Source organism: Aquila chrysaetos, chromosome Z, assembly GCF_900496995.4.
Source record: "Aquila chrysaetos chrysaetos chromosome Z, bAquChr1.4, whole genome shotgun sequence".
In the NCBI taxonomy this organism is placed as follows: Eukaryota; Metazoa; Chordata; class Aves; order Accipitriformes; family Accipitridae; genus Aquila; species Aquila chrysaetos.
Window position 1 is genome coordinate 87,463,924 of NC_044030.1, and position 17,205 is coordinate 87,481,128.

General features: G+C 57.7%; 1 protein-coding gene across 1 annotated transcript in view; it reads left to right on the forward strand.

Moving 5' to 3' along the window:
- The first annotated feature begins 1,129 nt into the window (after positions 1–1,129).
- The window catches only part of ONECUT2 (one cut homeobox 2), a 28,588-nt gene continuing 12,512 nt past the window's right edge, over positions 1,130–17,205 (forward strand). The window contains exon 1 of the mRNA XM_030004339.2: positions 1,130–2,356. Within this exon, the coding sequence (XP_029860199.1) occupies positions 1,198–2,356 (1,159 nt within the window). The 5' untranslated portion in view covers positions 1,130–1,197. The remainder of the gene's footprint in view (positions 2,357–17,205) is intronic.

The following is a 17,205-nucleotide window of genomic DNA, read 5'->3' on the forward strand; positions in this document are numbered from 1 at the left end:
CCGGGGGAGTGCCGAGCCAGCCAGAGCGCCGGGGGAGCCGGGACCCGCTGCCGCCCGTGGGCCAAGCCCCGAGCTCCGCCGCGCTGCGGGGCAGCCCCCGGCCCCCCCCCCGCCCCGCTTCGGGGCGGTCTCCCCGCGGGCGCGGCGGCCGGAGGGTTCGTCTGGCCGGGGCCCCCCGGTCGCCCTCCGGCAGCCGAGCGGGAGAAATGGGTCACGGCTCCCCGGTCCCCATCGCCGCCGCCGCCGCCGCACAAAGGGGACATCTGCGCGGCCGGCCCGCCGCCCCGTACCGCGGGCAGGCGGGAGCGCGGGGCTGGCGGGGCGGCGGCACCGACGCCGGCCCCGGCGGGATTGCCGCCTGCCGGGACTCGGTGCGGCCGCCGCCGTTCGGGGGAGCCGCTTAACGGGGCGGGCGGGCCGGGTCCGGACTGAGGGGACCGAGGAGGCTGAGGGGCGTCGCGGGGGGCTGAGGCACTTGAGAGGACGCAAGGAGCCTGAGGGGGCTCGCAGGGGGCTGAGGCGCCTGAGGGGACCGAGGAGCCTGAGGGAGCTCGCGGGGGGCTGAGGCACTGAGAGGACGCAAGGACCCCGGGGGGGGGCTGAGGCGCCTGAGGGGACCGAGGAGCTTGACGGGCGTCGCGGGGGGCTGAGCCGCCTGAGGGGACGCGAGGAGCCTGAGCCGCGGCGGGACCGGCGCTCGGGCCGGGCCGGCTCCCGGCGGGAGCCGCGGATCCCCGTCGCGGCGGTGCCCGAGGACGGCCCCGGCCGGCCTCGGCGGCCAGACACAGCACACCCGTCACCCCCCCCCGCGCGCGCGCGCGGTTACAAAGGGCCGCGGCATCTTTAAGGGCCCGGCCGTCCCCGGCCCGCCGCCCCGCCCCGCCCGGCGCCGCGCCGCGCCGCCATTGGCGGGCCCGCCCGGCCCCGCCCCGCGCCGGGGCCCGCGCGGCCGCGCCGCCTGTCAGTGGCGCAGGCCCGGCCCAGCGGGCGCGGCCAGGGCTGTGCGCGCAGCGCGCCCTGGACAGCTCCCGCCGCCCGCAGACGGCGGCGGCGGCGGCGAGGCGAGGACATGGCGCGGGGCCGGCGCGGGCCCGGCTGAGCGGCCGCTGCCCGCTGCCCCCGGGGCCGGCGGAGCGGGCGGCCCGGGGCCGCGGCGCGCTGCCCTGCCCCGGCGCGGCTTGCCGCCCCCATGAGTGAATGAGGAGCGGCCGCAGCGCCCGTCGATGCCTCGGCAGGGAGCCGGGTGCCTGCGCCATGAACCCCGAGATGGCGATGGAGCCGCTGGGCAGCCTGCACGGGGCGGCCGGCCATGAGCCGGAGCTGATGGGCAGCCCCAGCCCCCACCACGGCGGCCGCGGCGCCGGGCCGCTCCGGGTGCCCCCTCCGCCGCCGCCGCCGCCGCCGCCCCCGCCGCCGCCGCACCAGGAGCTGGCCCCCGCCGCCGCCCGGCCGGCCATGGTGTCCAGCATGGCCTCGCTGCTGGACGGCGCCGCCGAGTACCGCCCCGAGCTCTCCATCCCGCTGCACCACGCCATGAGCATGCCCTGCGAGTCCTCGCCGCCCGGCATGGGCATGAGCAGCACCTACACCACCCTGACGCCACTCCAGCCCCTGCCGCCCATCTCCACCGTCTCCGACAAGTTCCACCACCCGCACGCCCACCCGCACGCCCACCACCACCACCACCACCACCAGCGCCTCTCGGGCAACGTCAGCGGCAGCTTCGCCCTCATGCGGGACGAGCGCGGGCTGCCCGCCGTCAACAACCTCTACGGGCCCTACAAGGAGATGCCCGGCATGGGGCAGAGCCTCTCGCCGCTGGGCAACGGGCTGGGCCCCCTCCACAACGCCCAGCAGGGCCTCCACGGCTACGGGCCGCCCGGCCACGAGAAGATGCTCAGCCCCAACTTCGACGCCCACGCGGCCATGCTGGCGCGGGGGGACCAGCACCTCTCCCGGGGGCTGGGGACGCCCCCCGCCATGATGCCCCACCTGAACGGCATGCACCACCCCGCGCACCCGGGCCACCCGCCGCCCCACGGGCCCGCGCTGCCCGCCGGCCGGGAGCGGCCGCCCTCCTCCTCCTCCGGCTCGCAGGTGAGCAGCTCGGGGCAGCTGGAGGAGATCAACACCAAAGAAGTGGCACAAAGGATCACGGCGGAGCTGAAGCGCTACAGCATCCCGCAGGCCATCTTCGCCCAGCGGGTGCTGTGCCGCTCTCAGGGGACCCTCTCGGACTTGCTGCGGAACCCTAAGCCTTGGAGTAAACTCAAGTCCGGCCGGGAGACCTTCCGGAGGATGTGGAAGTGGCTGCAGGAGCCCGAGTTCCAGAGGATGTCGGCCCTGCGGCTGGCAGGTAGGTGCGGGCCGGCGCCCCGCGGGAGGCCGGCGGGGAGCGGGGGAGCAGAGCGCGACCCTCCGGGAGCCGACCGCCGCCCCGGCCGGCTCCGCAGGGCGCTTCCCGCCCGTACCGACCCGCCTCGGCGGCCTCCCCTTTCCGCCCTCCGCCTCGCCCGCCCTCAGCGGCCGGCCGCGGGGACAAGGGGCTGGGGGCCGGCCTGGCCCCCGCCTCCCCCAGCGCCGCCACCTGCGCAGCCCGGCCGGGGGCCGCCGGAGAGACGCTCCCCGCTGCCGGCGGTCGGGGCCGGACCGGAGGCCGCGTCCCCCCCCACCCCGTCCCCCGCCTCTCCCCGCGGCCGCTGCCGGGCGGCGGGGCCGCTCTCCCGGGCCGGGTGCTGAAGGGCGCTCCGCACCGCTCCGCGCTCTCGGCGAGCATCCCCTCCTGCCGCTCCGGGGCGCGGCGGGAGGGAGAGGCCGAGCGCTGGCGGGCCGGGGACGGGGGGGGGGACGGGACCGCGGACCCCGGGGCAGGCGGGGCCGGGCGGAGCGGCTGCGGGGGGGGGGGGGGGGGGCGGCAGACCCCGCGCAGCCCCCGCGGCCCGCCCGCATTGTCCCGCGGAGGGCGCGCGGGCGCCCCCTGGCGCGGGCGTGGGGCGCCGCAGCCCCCATTGTTCTGCGGGGGCCGGCCGCGGCGGCGCGGGGGGGGACACGGACACACGCAAACACACACACACACACACGCCCCCCCCCAACCCGGTAAGGCAGGACTTCGGGCAGGTCCCCCGCCGGGGAGCACAGTCCTGTCACGCCTCTGTGTTTCTCCCCCCCCCCCCCCCCCCGTGGAAATTGCGCGTCTGGTGGATATGGCTATAGGGTAAACGGGCGGGCTGTGACACGGCCAGACACGCGTGGACGGACGCGCAGACCGCAGGCGCGGCGGTGTGTGCCTGTGCCCGGCTCGGCTCCCCGCTGGGACAGCGCAGCGTCCACGGGCGCAGTTTAGACACCCGGGGACGTTTGCTCCGACGAGTCCGTCCTTCTTCCATCTCCGTTGCTTCCAGCCTGGCCGGACGAATCCTCGCGCGTTACCGATTAGCCGAGGGCAGGTACGAAGCGGGCTTTCCCGAAGGCTGCCGCTCGCCCCGGAGCCCCCTCGGAGGGGTGGCTGAGGGGAGAGGGGGGGGGGGGGGTGTCTCTGCCCGAGCCGGACCCTCCCGGTGGCTCTTCCCCACTCTCCGCGGTGGTACCGTCTCGTTCCTGCCGCGCTGGTGCCGCGGTAGCTCCGCACATCCCACAGCCCGCAAAGTAACGGGGGCGAGAGCTCTGCGTGGCTTTGCCGGGGGTAGGGGGGCTCTCGGCCCTCCTTTTGTCTCCCACGGAAGACAGGGGGAACAATGCCGTTTGGAGAGAGGGGGGCGAGCCCTGCGGCACCGGGCCGGCCCGTGGGGGGGCTGCCGGCAGACCCGCACCCCAACCGCGCCAAGATCTCTCCTTCTGCCACGGGATTCCCTCCGCCACAGCGAGCGTGTGTGGGGCTCTGGGCCACTCCTTCTCCCTCTCCTCTTTGGAGGCGGTGGGCTGCTCTCCCCCCGGGCAGGGAGGTGGGCGCAGAGGGTCCCTGCTTGCAGGGCAGCTGCCGAGCTGGGGTGGGATGCGTCAGAGCAGGGCGACGAGGAGCCACGGGTGACAAACACCCCCCAGGCATCCAGTTCTTCTGTATTTTCAGCCAAATGAAGGTCCCGAGGCTTGTCTGCAACAGGAGCATCAGAGGAACAGAAAGGGTTTGGGTTTGTTTTTTTTTTTTTCCGGAGCACGCGGTGATGTCGCCTTCTCAAACAAACGCGTATCTAGAGGGAAATCGATGCAGATAATGTTTAGAAGATTAAAAGAGCATTAATGCTGGCAACAGGAGCATAAACGCGTGGACCCAGTTTTCATTGATCTGGAACCTGAGCCGGCTCATTTCCAGTAATGCTGCTGGTGCTTTTCCTTCCCAGCACCGGTCCCGGGTGGGGGGTTCCCCACGGAGCCGAACATATAGGGCAGGAAATCAGAAATCGCATCTACGCACCCGCTGGGCGACATCCATGCTGTCGCCCGGCAGGTGCATAGATGCGATTTCTGATTTCCTGCCATACCCACGGAGTTATGCATATATAATTCTGGATCTCCACTTTCCCAGTTCCCCCTGAATGCCTTTGCATCCAGGAGTAAAGTTTGGAGAGAGCTCGGTCACCGAGTGGGCATGGGTTCCCCATGGAGTGGGAGCCAGAGCGGGAAAGACCTTTGCAAATTACTGTTCCCTTCGGGAAATCGATTTTTTTTTTTTTTTTATTACCACGTGTGAATATGCAGCTTCATTGCCTCGGTGCTTCCTTCTTCCCCTTTATTCACCTGCTTAAATCCCTCTGAGCAAGGGGAATAAGCCGAAAGTATTTCAGATTTCTGAAGAACACCAGCCGTTTGCCCCGTGCTCCTGTAAATTTTTCCCAAATGGGACGAAAATCTGCTGTCCTTTGAGGGAAATCCCCCCTCTCCCCGTGGGAGCTGTAGCAGTGGGATGCGCATATTATTTCTTCTTATTACAGAAGGTATATAATAATTTTCTATTCTATTCTATTCTATTCTATTTTTTCTTATTCTTTCTGTGCTTATTATCTCTTCTTGGGAGAATTTGAAAGGCCCCTAAGCCAGCGGATGGTGCTCAGGCGTTTCTGTGCTGGAAGCGCCGCCGGTGCTGCGCTGCTCGGAGGAGTACGGGCAGGGAGGGCTGGCTGCGGGCAGAACCGGCAGCCCGGGCAGAGGTGTGGGCAGCTCACGACGTGGAGAGGCAGTTTCGGTGCGTGCTTTGGAAATCCGAGGGCAAAACATGGCTTTGGCCTCACCGTGCGAGCGTCTTGCTGCGGGGGCAGCGGCTAGCGCCCTCCCGGGGGACACTGGGCTCCTCCCGGGGGCAGCTGGAGCAGGGACGGGGCTTTTGGGGAGCTGCCCTGCGCTTCGGACAAGCGCTTCTCCCGCAAAAGCAAAACGAAACGGGCGAAACCCCGCCGCCCCCCCCCAGGGGCTCCGTCCGCCTCGACGGCGGCGTCACCCCCGGACCTCGTCCCTAAAACGGGCTGCCGTCCCCTCTCTGCGGGGGGAGCGGGGCTGCCCCTCGGGGTGGGGGCGGCCCCAGACCAGCGGGGGGTCCGGGCAGGAGCCTGCCCGTCCCCCCCCCCGCCGGCGGGAACGCCTCGGTGAAACCTTGACCGGCTGCGGCCCCGTCGGGCAGTCCCTAAATTTCTGCCGGGGTGAAAAATACTGCTGATCTGTAGGTGAGTCAGTGTACTTCTCTGGGGGGTGAGTTCAGGGGGCAGGGTTCAGCCGCGGATCAGGTTCATCGAACGCGAAGCCGCGTCCGCCCGCCCGCCCGCGTTGCCTTCGTGTGGCCCCGCCGAAGTCGGTGACCGCCGGCGGCGGCAGCTCGGCCCGGTGCTGGTGAGCAAGGCCCGGCCCGGCCCGACTGGTGCCTTCGCTGTTTTTCCGGGCCGATCCGCAAAACGCTGGCCCTGCTGGTTTGCATTTCCCGATCGCTGAATCCCGTTATTGATGATTAGACGTTTTGTACCGAAACGCCGTCAGAGATTCCTTCGCGCAGAAGAGGGGCGCGGGCCCCGCCGCATTCCCACCCCTTCGATGGCAGCGCGTTTCGAGGGGGGGCGGCTCTGCCAGCCCTGCTTCCCTTTGCCTGCCCTCGCCCGAGGGGCAGCGACAGCTCCCGGCGCTCATTCTCCCCCCCCCCCCCCCGCGCCCCTCCGCGGGTGTCTCTCCGCGGACCCCCGTGGGGCAGCCCCGAGGGGGCTCGGAGGACTCGGTTTCGCGGGAGCGGTGCTCGCGGCTCCATCGCGGGTCCCCCCCGTGAAAGCCCCGGCCGTGCCCGACCCTTGCTCGCCACGGCATCACCCCACTCCCCCCCACACCGCCCCCCCCCCCCACACGGCCGCCGGTCCCCGGGGGGCGGCCAGAGCGCGGGGCCCACGCAGGCACAAGCTTCGCTTCCCCCCCCTTCCCCGCCGCGGTTCTGCCCGCTGTGGGTCCAGCGCAGCGCGGCTGGGGGAGCTTCCGTGCGCCCGGGAGCGGGGCCGGCGCTGGCCTCCCCCCGGGGGGGGGGGGCTCAAAGCCCCCGTGCCGGAGCCGCGGGCAGAGCAGCGGGAGCGGCGGCGGCACCGTCAGCACCACGGACAGCGGCGGGGGGGGGGCGAGGCGCCCGGGGCTGCGGCCTCTCCCCGGCGAACCGGGGGGGGGCGGAGATCCGCGCCCCCCCCGGGGCTGCGCTGGTGCGGCTGACCCCGCCGCACTCTGCCACCCCCAGCGCCGGGGTGGGGCGGGGGGGGGTCCTCATGCGGCAGCTGCTGGCGGGGGGGGCTGTGTGCAGGCGGACTGTTGTTGTCCGCCCGTCCTCTGCCGCTTTGTGCCGTACCTAGTGCTTCTCCCTCTGGATTTTGAAAGTGTTTTGTTGTCTGTAGCCACAGCTAAAAATTAAGGCATAATAACGTCTGGACCCGGTGCGCTATCTATATATAAGACTATTTCTTAGCGTTGAACTAAATATACAGGTACCTAAAGATTCTTTGAAAGGTGCTTAGTGGCTTGAAATATTAGTGCTCTCTGCAGATATGGATTAGTGGTTATGTTTGAACAGTCCACGCGGTAAATTGTGGTGCTGGGTGATAAATTATATTTCTCATGTACCAACTTTCTGAAATAATAACCCGCCCTATCTTTTTGTTCCACATTATTTCTGAAGACATTTCTGCCCTGCAAAAATTTGCATACCACTTTTGTTCGGCAGCCAGTTTTTATCAGTTTCTTGACTGGCTGATAAAGATAAATCTGACCATTTTTGCCACCGAATGCATTTCTCTCTCTTTTGCCCTCTACATTATTTAAGAAACAATTGGTTGATCAACATGTGTTACTCCTTCTGAGCTTTTCCAATCTGTTCTTCACTATTTCCTCATTAGATTTTTTCCCCAGCATTCCATTTTTTTCCTAGTATCTCTTGGCCATCATCATTTAAACTGAAATACCCCAAACTCAAACATTCCTCTGCATCCAAAAACTGCCAGAATTTATTTGTGGCGAGGAACACATAAAGGAGAGGACAGTTTTGCCAAAAGGATTATTTTCCAGTACCAGATGCTGTTTCTCCCCTCACTCTTTATAGGGACATTTTGACTCAAACTTTGCACTTTTTTCTGCACCGTGGCCCCAGTTGCTCATCCTTAGCACTCCTCCCTCGCAGTATTCGCAGAGTCTTGTCCTAGATGTTCCTGCCATCCACCAGTTCCAAGTGGCTTTTTCATCCCTTCCAATTAGACATTACTCAGAGATGACAAGCTTCTTGCCAGTAACCCAACACGTCTATTCCGCATCTCCAAGCACTAAAAGTAGCAGACTCCTTGCATCAGAGGAGCTCCCCTGTGGCTGCCTTCAGAGTGGAAACAGGGCTCTGCAGGTGTACGGAGAATTAATCTAACAGGGAAAGCAGGGCTGAAAAGGACTAGAGACATCACTCGTCCTGACAGTCTGCCCCGTTCTTCAAGAATCTCCAGTGATGGGGATTTCTCAGGCTACCTAGGCAATCTCTTCCAGGGCTTACAGGTACAAAAAAATCCTTAATGACTAGCCTTAATCTCCCTTTTTGTCTTTTAAATCCTTTGCTTCTCATCTTATCCCCGCCAGACACAGGGAAAAAATGACTCCCTTTCTTCTGATAGCAATCTGTTTGTATTTAAGACTCCTATCTTGTCTCCTGTCTTCTCTAGAAAAAGCCCCATCGTACTTTGGAGATGCATATGCAGAGAAAGCATTATGTCCAGTGGGACAGATAATACATCTCTTTTTTCCCAGGTAAAAGATTTTGTATCCAGCTCTATCAATCTTGCAGACTTTTGCATAAAAGGCTCTCTGATTTATAGAGGACTTTTGTACGCAGAAATCATACAAAATAGACTAATCTCAAATGGGTTCAGTGATAAGATCAACAAGACAACTCACTGATGGCAGATAGAAATGCAATCAAAAAAGAAATTGGAGTGTTTTGGGGTTGTTTGGGTTTTTTGAGCTATAAAATCAAACTACTCCATTGTGAAAAAAGGGGACTCAAACCACTGGTAAATGCTGCACAAAGGAATTATTAGACAAGCGATAGAGGCTGGCAGTTTCCCAAAACACAAATTGTCTCTGGGACCAAAATATCTCTAAGTAAGCAGGGAACATATTTATGAGTAGTGGTGATTTTCCAGCAGATCTCATCTTGTCATAATGGGCATTTAAGAACAGAGGCCTGCACTGAGGCATTAAGCTTTGGCAAAGCGGCACGTAGCTGAAGAAGGTACAGGAAGAGCATGAGGAAGTCTTCCTTGGAGAGCTTCCCACACACCTTCCTCTCCGTTTTCCTTCTCTGTGCTTATCATGCCCCCTCGTTCCCGTATCAGGTGAGGACACCGCTGCTTTCCTCAGCAGCCAGTGTCACAGCACAAACATCTTTCCACCAGCTATTGTTGGTAAGGACCAGTGGCACCACAGCACCATGTCAGCCCTGACCACAGCCTCCTGATGTGCAGAGGCTCACATGGATTAGGTATAAGCTCCCAAAGCTTTTTCCCTGTCCTTCTGGCATCTTCAGCACCAACTTTCTCCTCCATCATGCCCGGATCCTGCCAGGGTGCAGCGTCTTGGTGTCCTCTCGCATCCCGCCCTGACGGTGCACGGCAGAAGAGGTGTCCTGTGGGGCACGGCCGCACAGACCCGACGGCGGAGCCACGCTGGGTGTCAGCCGGCTCGTACCATGGGGGTGACAGGAGCACTACTTGACGCAACTGCTGTCAGCCACATAGCCTGCTGAAGTGCCATCCCCTCTCCCATCCGCCAGCTGCGTGGTAGCACGTTCGCTGCGGAGGTGGGAGACCCATGGCCCCTCTGCCTGGAAGGAGCTCACTCCCTTCCTCACCTCCGCACGCTACCTTGTTGGCGCTGGGCAGGGGAAGGACGCTTACCTCTCCTGCTGAAGCCGCGCTTTCGTAAGCCCCTGGGAAGAAGGACATGGGAACCTGACCGTATGGCAAAGAACACCGCTCCTGCCAGGCCTGCTCTTGCTTTGTGTATTCAGCAGTCCTCATCTGAAGTGCAAGCAGAGCTCGGGGAGCCAGGAGGGCAGCACAGGTCTGTCTTTCCCAGATAAGTCAGCAGAGCTTTGCTCCTGTCCTCTCCTGTTCTTCGTAATTGCACCCTATCAGTAACAGCCATTAAAAGGAAACAATCATTTCCTGCTTTCTCCCATGAGTCAGAATTTCTGAAAACAAGCTGGTTCTGGAGGCACACGGCAAGAACTCAGTAGGTCCGTACTTTCCCTTGCAGTAGGGCCCACAGGACTCAGCTTGCGACTCTGACTTGCAAGTGTAAGGTGCCAGGAGGGAGCCGCAGCATGGGAGGGTGTCAAAGCGGCATAGCTATGGGAAAGCTGCGAGGTGTAGTCAGAAGAAAATAAGAAGGCAATGTATTTCAAATTCTAATCCACGCTAAGATTTCAGACTCCTATTCAGTGCTTGCTCACCTACCTCAACTTTAAATTCCCAGTCCTTTCCTGGAAAAGATGCCTGAAGCGCTTCCCTTTCTCCAAGGGGAGAAGGTCACAGCTGTATCCTGGTACTTGAGGGGATGTGCTAGCGCATCACTTGTAGATGCTGCTACAACAGGCAGCACACTCAGTGTGGGGAAGCTTTGGTTTCAGCTCTGTGCTCTGACGAGGGGAATATAAATCCTTGTTACAGAAAAGTGTTGTAATTCAGCTGGAAACTATTTTGGGATTCAAAAGGGAGAATCTCCAGAACAAGAGGAGACATAAATCTCCCAAGCGTTAGAAGTGAAGGACTCGCAGAGTGCAGTTTGAAGGAGCCAACGTTGTGCCGTGACTGGGCAGAGTACCCGAGCAGCCGCACTGCTGCGAGAGCTGGTGGTGCCGGGAGTGGGACATCAGCACTGCAAGCGGGGTGACACTGCTCATCGCAGTCAGGTGATGGCTTTTAGATGCTGCCGCTTCTACAGTTTCTGTCAGCTTGTGCTTCTGAAAGCAGCCGGAACTCTGAACCAGCACCAGTGTATTTTGGCACCCCAGTGAGGTTGATGCAGTTATGCAGTGCGTCCGTCTGTCTGTCCCTGCAGCCCCACCGCTCCCCTCCTCGCAATGTCACTGGTTCCCTGCGGGGTACCCCAGGGGTGTCATTGCACCCAGGACCAGAGGTCTCATGGGTAACTGTGGGCAGTTGCACCCCTTCTTGTAAAAACAGGAGTCCTGTGGGGAGAAGGAAGGTGCCCCAAGTGCCTGCCCTGCAACAAGGCTACGGCATGAGCTTGCACCAGCTGGACAGTGATCCCGGCAGGAGGGAGAGCTTTCACATACCCCAGCTGTTGGAAAGGAGACCTCCTGATCAACTCTGAAACAGAAATCTGTCAGAAATCAGGTCTGTTCCTTTTGCAGCTCGCAGAAAAGCTTGTTTGTAGAGAGAGAGATGGATATTGAGTGTCAGGGGACGCTCCCTGCCTCGGCCACAGAAGAGAAACTGGGGGGGCTGCCTTGCAGAAACGGCTTCAGTGCATGGTTAGAGCTTGCAGCCGCTCGGTGACAAGGAGTACATTGAAACGGTACTGCATGCTCACCGAGCCTCCACTCATTCTCGCCCTAGAGTGCAATAAATCGGCCCTATCCCATCTATTATTTATTATTCTGTATTAATGATGGAAGTATATTACAATAGTACTTAGAGGCCCTTGTCACGGATCCCGCACTGAGATGGGTGTTGCAGCACTGCATGGGAGGAAGCAGCCCCTGCCCTGCAGAATTTACAGCCCAATTTCAGCCACCCAGCAGATTTACAAGAGATTTGACACAAATAGCCTGAGACCTGCTACGTGCCAGAAAGAAATATAAAAGAACCAAGTCCCCAAACCCATTCATCTTTTCTTCTGGAATAGCTGAAGGATGCAAGACCTAGAGAGAGGAAGGCGTTCCTTCCGTGACAGAATTAAGAGAGAGAAAAATCAGGTTGAGTATTGAGAAAACCCATTCCTGGCAGGAAGCAGCGAGGTTGTGCACTTCTTTCTCAGAGCGTTGTAGCAGTCCCTGTATCTCCAAACAGGAATCGCGGTGTAGGGAACATCTTGCTGTTACAGGAGGCTCGGTTTGGGCAAGCAAAAAGATCTTCTCCCATAATGACAGACCGTCTCTGGAAGAACAGAATTAACGCTTTGTGCTACACTTCTCATTTGTGGGCATACTCTGTTTTTCTAGATAACTGCCATCAGAGGGCATTTGTAGGGATTACAGAGATCAGGAGGGTTTCGTGCATGTGTGCAGCCAATGGAAATGAGCAGGTGAAGGCGCACTGGCTGCACACCCCGACAATGTGATTATTTGCATCTTCATTCAAATTGTTTCTTGTTACATAATGATTTTGTACACAGTGGAGTACTTAACCTAATTTGTATTGATCTCAATTGCTTTCATTTGTGCATACTTAATTCAGAGAGGTAATCAAATTGATTTTTGAGGCCTAGTTTTTAACAGATTGTAGTAACACAGAAATACAAGAGGTTGCTTTAAGTGAATCATAGCGAAAGAAAAACATTTTAAACCTTTGGAAAACGTTTTGATGGTCATTTCATTGTGTTCAGTATTACTAGCATAATTAAATTTCCTTCACATTGAGTTCTCTCCGAAATCAAATTGAGGAACATTTTTTAGTTCCATCAGACAGATAACTGGGTTTAGTTGACTTCGTACTACACCCGTATGAAACCACATATGGGAGATCAATATTCATGGCTTATCCTTACGAACGATAGAGAGAAATTACTTACTGCTGGATTAAGGAAATACTGTTCTCTACTTGGCTCCTTCTTAGCATCTGCTATTTGTTTCATGGGTCCAAAGTCACTTTTGCCATTAGAGTAAAAACATTAGAAAACTAGTGATTATCTGAGGGTGTTAGTTAACTTGAGAAACTGCAGGGAACCAGATTTAGAGGAGACAAAGGGAGGCTTTTTTCAGGAAAAGTAGACCATGAAGTATGGTCCTGAGAAATTTCAGACTGCTAAATAGTCCTCCAGGGTTTCTGGTTAAAAGCCCCTCGCCTAATTGGTTTAAAAGTAGAGATACCTGAGGGGGGAAGTGAATTGACGTCAGATTCACGTTGGGGTTTTGTTTGTACGAGAAGCCGGGCTTGCACTGTGCTTGTGCTTCACAGGACAGAACATCACGGCAGCTGTTTCATTAATGTTTCCAGTATCCAAAGGAAACTGGTGTCAGGCTCTCGGAAGAGAAATGGGATGGGTCTGTGGTCTCCGCGGGTCTCTCTGTGCCTGTCGCTACAGTTTGTGGTCTCAAAGCTTGGTTGGCAAAGCCCCTCTGCCCGTAAGCATCACTGCCTGGTGCCCCCTTACAGACCAGCCCCCCGCACCTCGGGGACGTCGCTTCCCGGACTCCCCGCAGCTCCGGCCGTGGTGGCATTAGCCAGTGAAAGATCTCACATCAACGTTTTTTCCTTTGCTTGAGCAATCGTTATTTCTACGTTGGCATGCTTGCCGCAAGCGTAGCAACAAGCAGTGCTGACGCAGATGAGCAGAGTTTGCCCCATCCGCTGCCAGCGGCACGGTCCCGATCCCTCTTTCTCAGCCGTGGGACACGGGCTTTCTCTGGGTGTCCCGGCCACCAGCAGCCGTGGCGTGAACACGCACCCACCCAAGCTCTGCAGAGCCTGCTTTCTGAAATACGTGCTGAGATGATTCACAGGCACGAGGCAGCCCGACCACCCGGCTCTGCAAGCAGCTCCTCTTCACCAGGGACCGCGCAGGCACCACTCCAGCCCCTGGGACCCCCCCGTCCTGCCCGTCCTCCTCCTCCTGATGCTGGTGACCCTCCGGAGCACCAGTGCAGGGAGAAGCAGAGGAGCCAAGGGAGGCCCCGGCTCACCCCAGGGAGCATCCCTGTGCAGTGCCTTTGGAGGGTGGGATTTGGCAGAATACTAGTGCAGCGCTGTCAGTCACAGCGGTGAGCTCCGTATCAATCAATTTTGGCCTACATGTGGCAAAAGCAGTTTCTATAAAAAGGACTGGTCTTTCTGTGTGTGCATAAACAGCTGACAGGAACTATTGCTGCCTATAGGGATACGCAACGCTGCTTCTGGGTTTCGTAAGGCCAGCGTTACACGCTGCAGATTGATTGCTCCGAGCTGCACGCTGTTTCAGCCATTAGCAATGGAGCCCGGTGGATATCTTTCAGTGAAAAAAACCCGACCCGAGAAAATGCCAAATCGTCTGATCTGGACCGTTGCATTTCATCGAGCTTTTCACCAGCTCCGTGGAGGACTTGCCCGGGACGGTGGGTCCCACTCCGCAGGGATCCACCGGCTGCGGCAGCTCTCCCGCCTGAGCTGGGCCAGGGCCGGAGCACGGTGGGATCCACAGCCTGGCAGCGAGGTGCTTGGCCCCCGCGCTGGGCAGGGCTGGGCAGGGCTGCTCTGGGCGCTGGGGACCACCGCAGCTCCTGGGGGATGAGCCCTCTCCGTGCAGAAGGGCGGAGGGGAGGGAGACCCCCACGGTGATGGTAGGGAATCCACTGCCTTTTGCTGGTAGTTGGCACGCGTTCATCTTTAATGACAGAGTAAATTTTCCAGTGCTTCGGCCTTTATAAACAGAAGTTTTAAAGGCAATGCTTATCAACTGAAATGCTTCTAGATATTTTTCAGGATTTATAGCTACTTGTAATGCATGGGCTGGCTAGGTTCCTCTCTTCTGAGGAAGAAAATGGAAAATAAGAGTTATTGTTGCAGAAAATAAGACAAATGAACTATTAGTCGAAATATTCAATTTAATGATACTCAGTGACAAAAATAATTGAGCTTAAATTAGAAGCACATGAAGTTCACAAGGAAACCAAAATGCAGAGGAGCTTGCAGAAATAAAATCCAAAAAGTCACCACTTTCCTGCAGATCCCTTTCAAGCCGATGGGGTTGCAGATGCTGGAACTGATGCAGTACACATCAGTCACTACAGCTCCTGGTTACAGTGGGGTCGTGATTCTTCCAGAGCGATGTGATATGATTCTTTTTTCACGTGAATTGTATTGAAAGCTATTAAATGTGGGCAGTTTAGAGCAAATTTTCTTCTAGAAAGAGAGGTGTGTCCCAAGACACGATGGAGTCCGTGGCAGACGTGAGCGGAGGCCGTGTCCTTCCGTGCTGTCACCCGCTCGCAGCGAGGCGTCTGCCTGCAGGAGGGGTCGCATCCCGGCTGCATCCGACACTTGTGCCCTGGCTGCAGGGGAAGCCGGGACATGGGATGCCCTGGCTAACGTTAGGTGAAATGAGCTCCAGCCTTACTGACCGGGGGAGCTGGCTTACGGGTGGAGGGGATTCGGGGAGACAGCCCCTTAGCAAGGCTCTGCGGAGGCAGAGGCGGACGAGCCGGGAGCGGTGGGGCTTTACCCAGTTCCCGGGGCTGCAGCCGCGCAGGGCAGCCTGGACCGATGGCTGGATTTTGGTGATGAACAGGGCACGGTACTTGGCTGGCATGTTTCCCAGCTGCCAAATCCTCGCACAGAAAGGTGGGGTTGGGTGAAACTTTCTGAAAGCTGCTGTATCTGCTAGCCAGGAGGGACGACTGCCTGCCTGCCTGCCTTTGCTCTCACTGTCTGCGGGATCTAGCAAAATATTTCAGCACATGCTTAACCTCAGGCTTGCAAACATGCTAATAAAAAATCAATGGAGTGTCTTGCATATTTAAAGTTGAACATCTGAATAGTTGTTGTCTTCATAGAGAGGAACGTCATTAGCGCCGAGAACTGCAGAGATTCTGGGGCTCATTCCTGTCACCTCCTGGTGCCTCATCTGACTTGCCTCCTGCCTCTCCACACTTACTCTGGGTGCTTTTTTTAATTTTTTTTTTTTATTTCTAAGCAATACCTAATTCTGTTTTAAAGCAACATTTTTTAAACATTCTTAGTTTTAGCTGCAGAATAAACCTACGCTCACTGAAGACAGACTGTCCCTCCTTGAAGGACACAGCCCTGCAGTGCAGTGTCAGGTCTCAGCACTGCTCTTAATGCCCTTTAAATTTGGGGGGGTCCACTTCAGTCAACATTAAGTGAGGGAGTACTGAATCTGAGCTCTTTGTATATTGTTTCTATGTAAAGCGTCTTTAGTCCAGTGTAGAAGAAAAGGGAAGATTTTTTTTTTTCCACAGTTATGGCTTTCAATTCTTGCCAGTTGTCCATTTTCCTCCATAGAATATGTTCAGTATTAACTGCAGTTAATAAATCAAATTGTTCTTAGAATCAAGATGGCCGCTTCCCTTCCCTCTACTATTAAAACGTTTCTCTTTCTGTAGGCCGGTTTCCTGGAAAATAACCTTATTTTATTAGAGTGCTCACTCCATTTTTCTCTTCTGATAAATGCATGTCAAGGAACAACATTTGCCTTTATGGTGCCTTTTCAAGAGCAAACTTAACAGTTCAAGGAAAGTATTTACTGAATGCATTGAAAAGCACATACCTTTGCATTATTTATTATAAGATACCAATAACTGTAAAACGCAGAGTATCTCTGGACATAAATTAGTGATGTTAGGAAACACTAGACCCTTCCTGGTGTCCCGGAACCTATTAGAAACTGCAGCAAAGATGCAGGCACTCGTCACATCCCCACTGTCGGGAGTACCGCCGCATGGATTGCAGACAGAAGGCAAAGCGTTGAATGCAGGAATCCAGCCTAAAATCTGCTTTTTTGTCTCAGACAGGCAGTAAAACATTATCTGTGGAGTGTGTTAGAGGTGCAGTTCAGAGAATCTGAATTCTTCCCGCATGATGCCTTTGGGCCCACCTGGGGGTATTTCGAATGGTCCGACCCCTGCCTTCCTCCCAGAGGCAGCTCTGTGGCAGCCGCTGGCATTTGGCAGCTGAGAACAGATACAAGAGAGGGGTCAGAGTCAGCCACTCCCAACAAAATATTCCAGTTTCCTGCAGAAATACTGTCCTGTGCACAAAACTAAGCTGATCAGCGTAGTCTGTTACGCACCCGGCTGAGCCAGGCTCCCTGTGGTGCCATGCTCAGGCACAGGTAAGACAGTACGGTCCTGACTTCGGGTTAATTACAGGCATTTCCACAGCCTGAGTTTTACTTTTTGGGCCAGGTTCTCATTTCACATTCTAGACCTGCAGAATTATTTAATAGGGCTGCTTAAAAACCCATCCACTTATCAATTCACTCTACTTATTTTGTCCCAGCACATTACCTAGCCATGTCAACATATGGATTTTTTTTTATCTTACTGCCCTGTGTAGACAGCCTTATCAGGCTATTTTTAAATCTGGGTATGCTACGGCAGTGGTATTGGTTTCAGCACTTGATGTTCTCTCTGTGCTAATAAATACAGACCAGCTATTAATACTGATTTTTTTTTAGGATCCATTAGCATCGCTTGGCACAGTGATGGTCCAGCGCTGCTGCCCTGCCTGACCTGAGCTCTGACGGGCATTTCTGGCTGGCTTCGCCCTTGGCCTTGGGGGATGCCCGGGGGAGAGGGATGGCGCTGGCCCCCGCAGGGCACTGCCGGCTCGCCCCAGGGCTCTGCGGCCGCCCTGTGCCTTGCAGCCCTTCCCACCCAGCCGCCCCGCGCTGGGGAGCAGGGAGGCCGGCCGTGCCGAGCCTCCAGCCCAGGGAAGGAGAGGGTCAGGCTTTAAGGCAATAAAGACGATCCAAGGAGGACGGGGAGATTTATTCTCAGATGAAAGACTTTTGCCTGCAATCCCAGGTGGTTTAGACTACTTT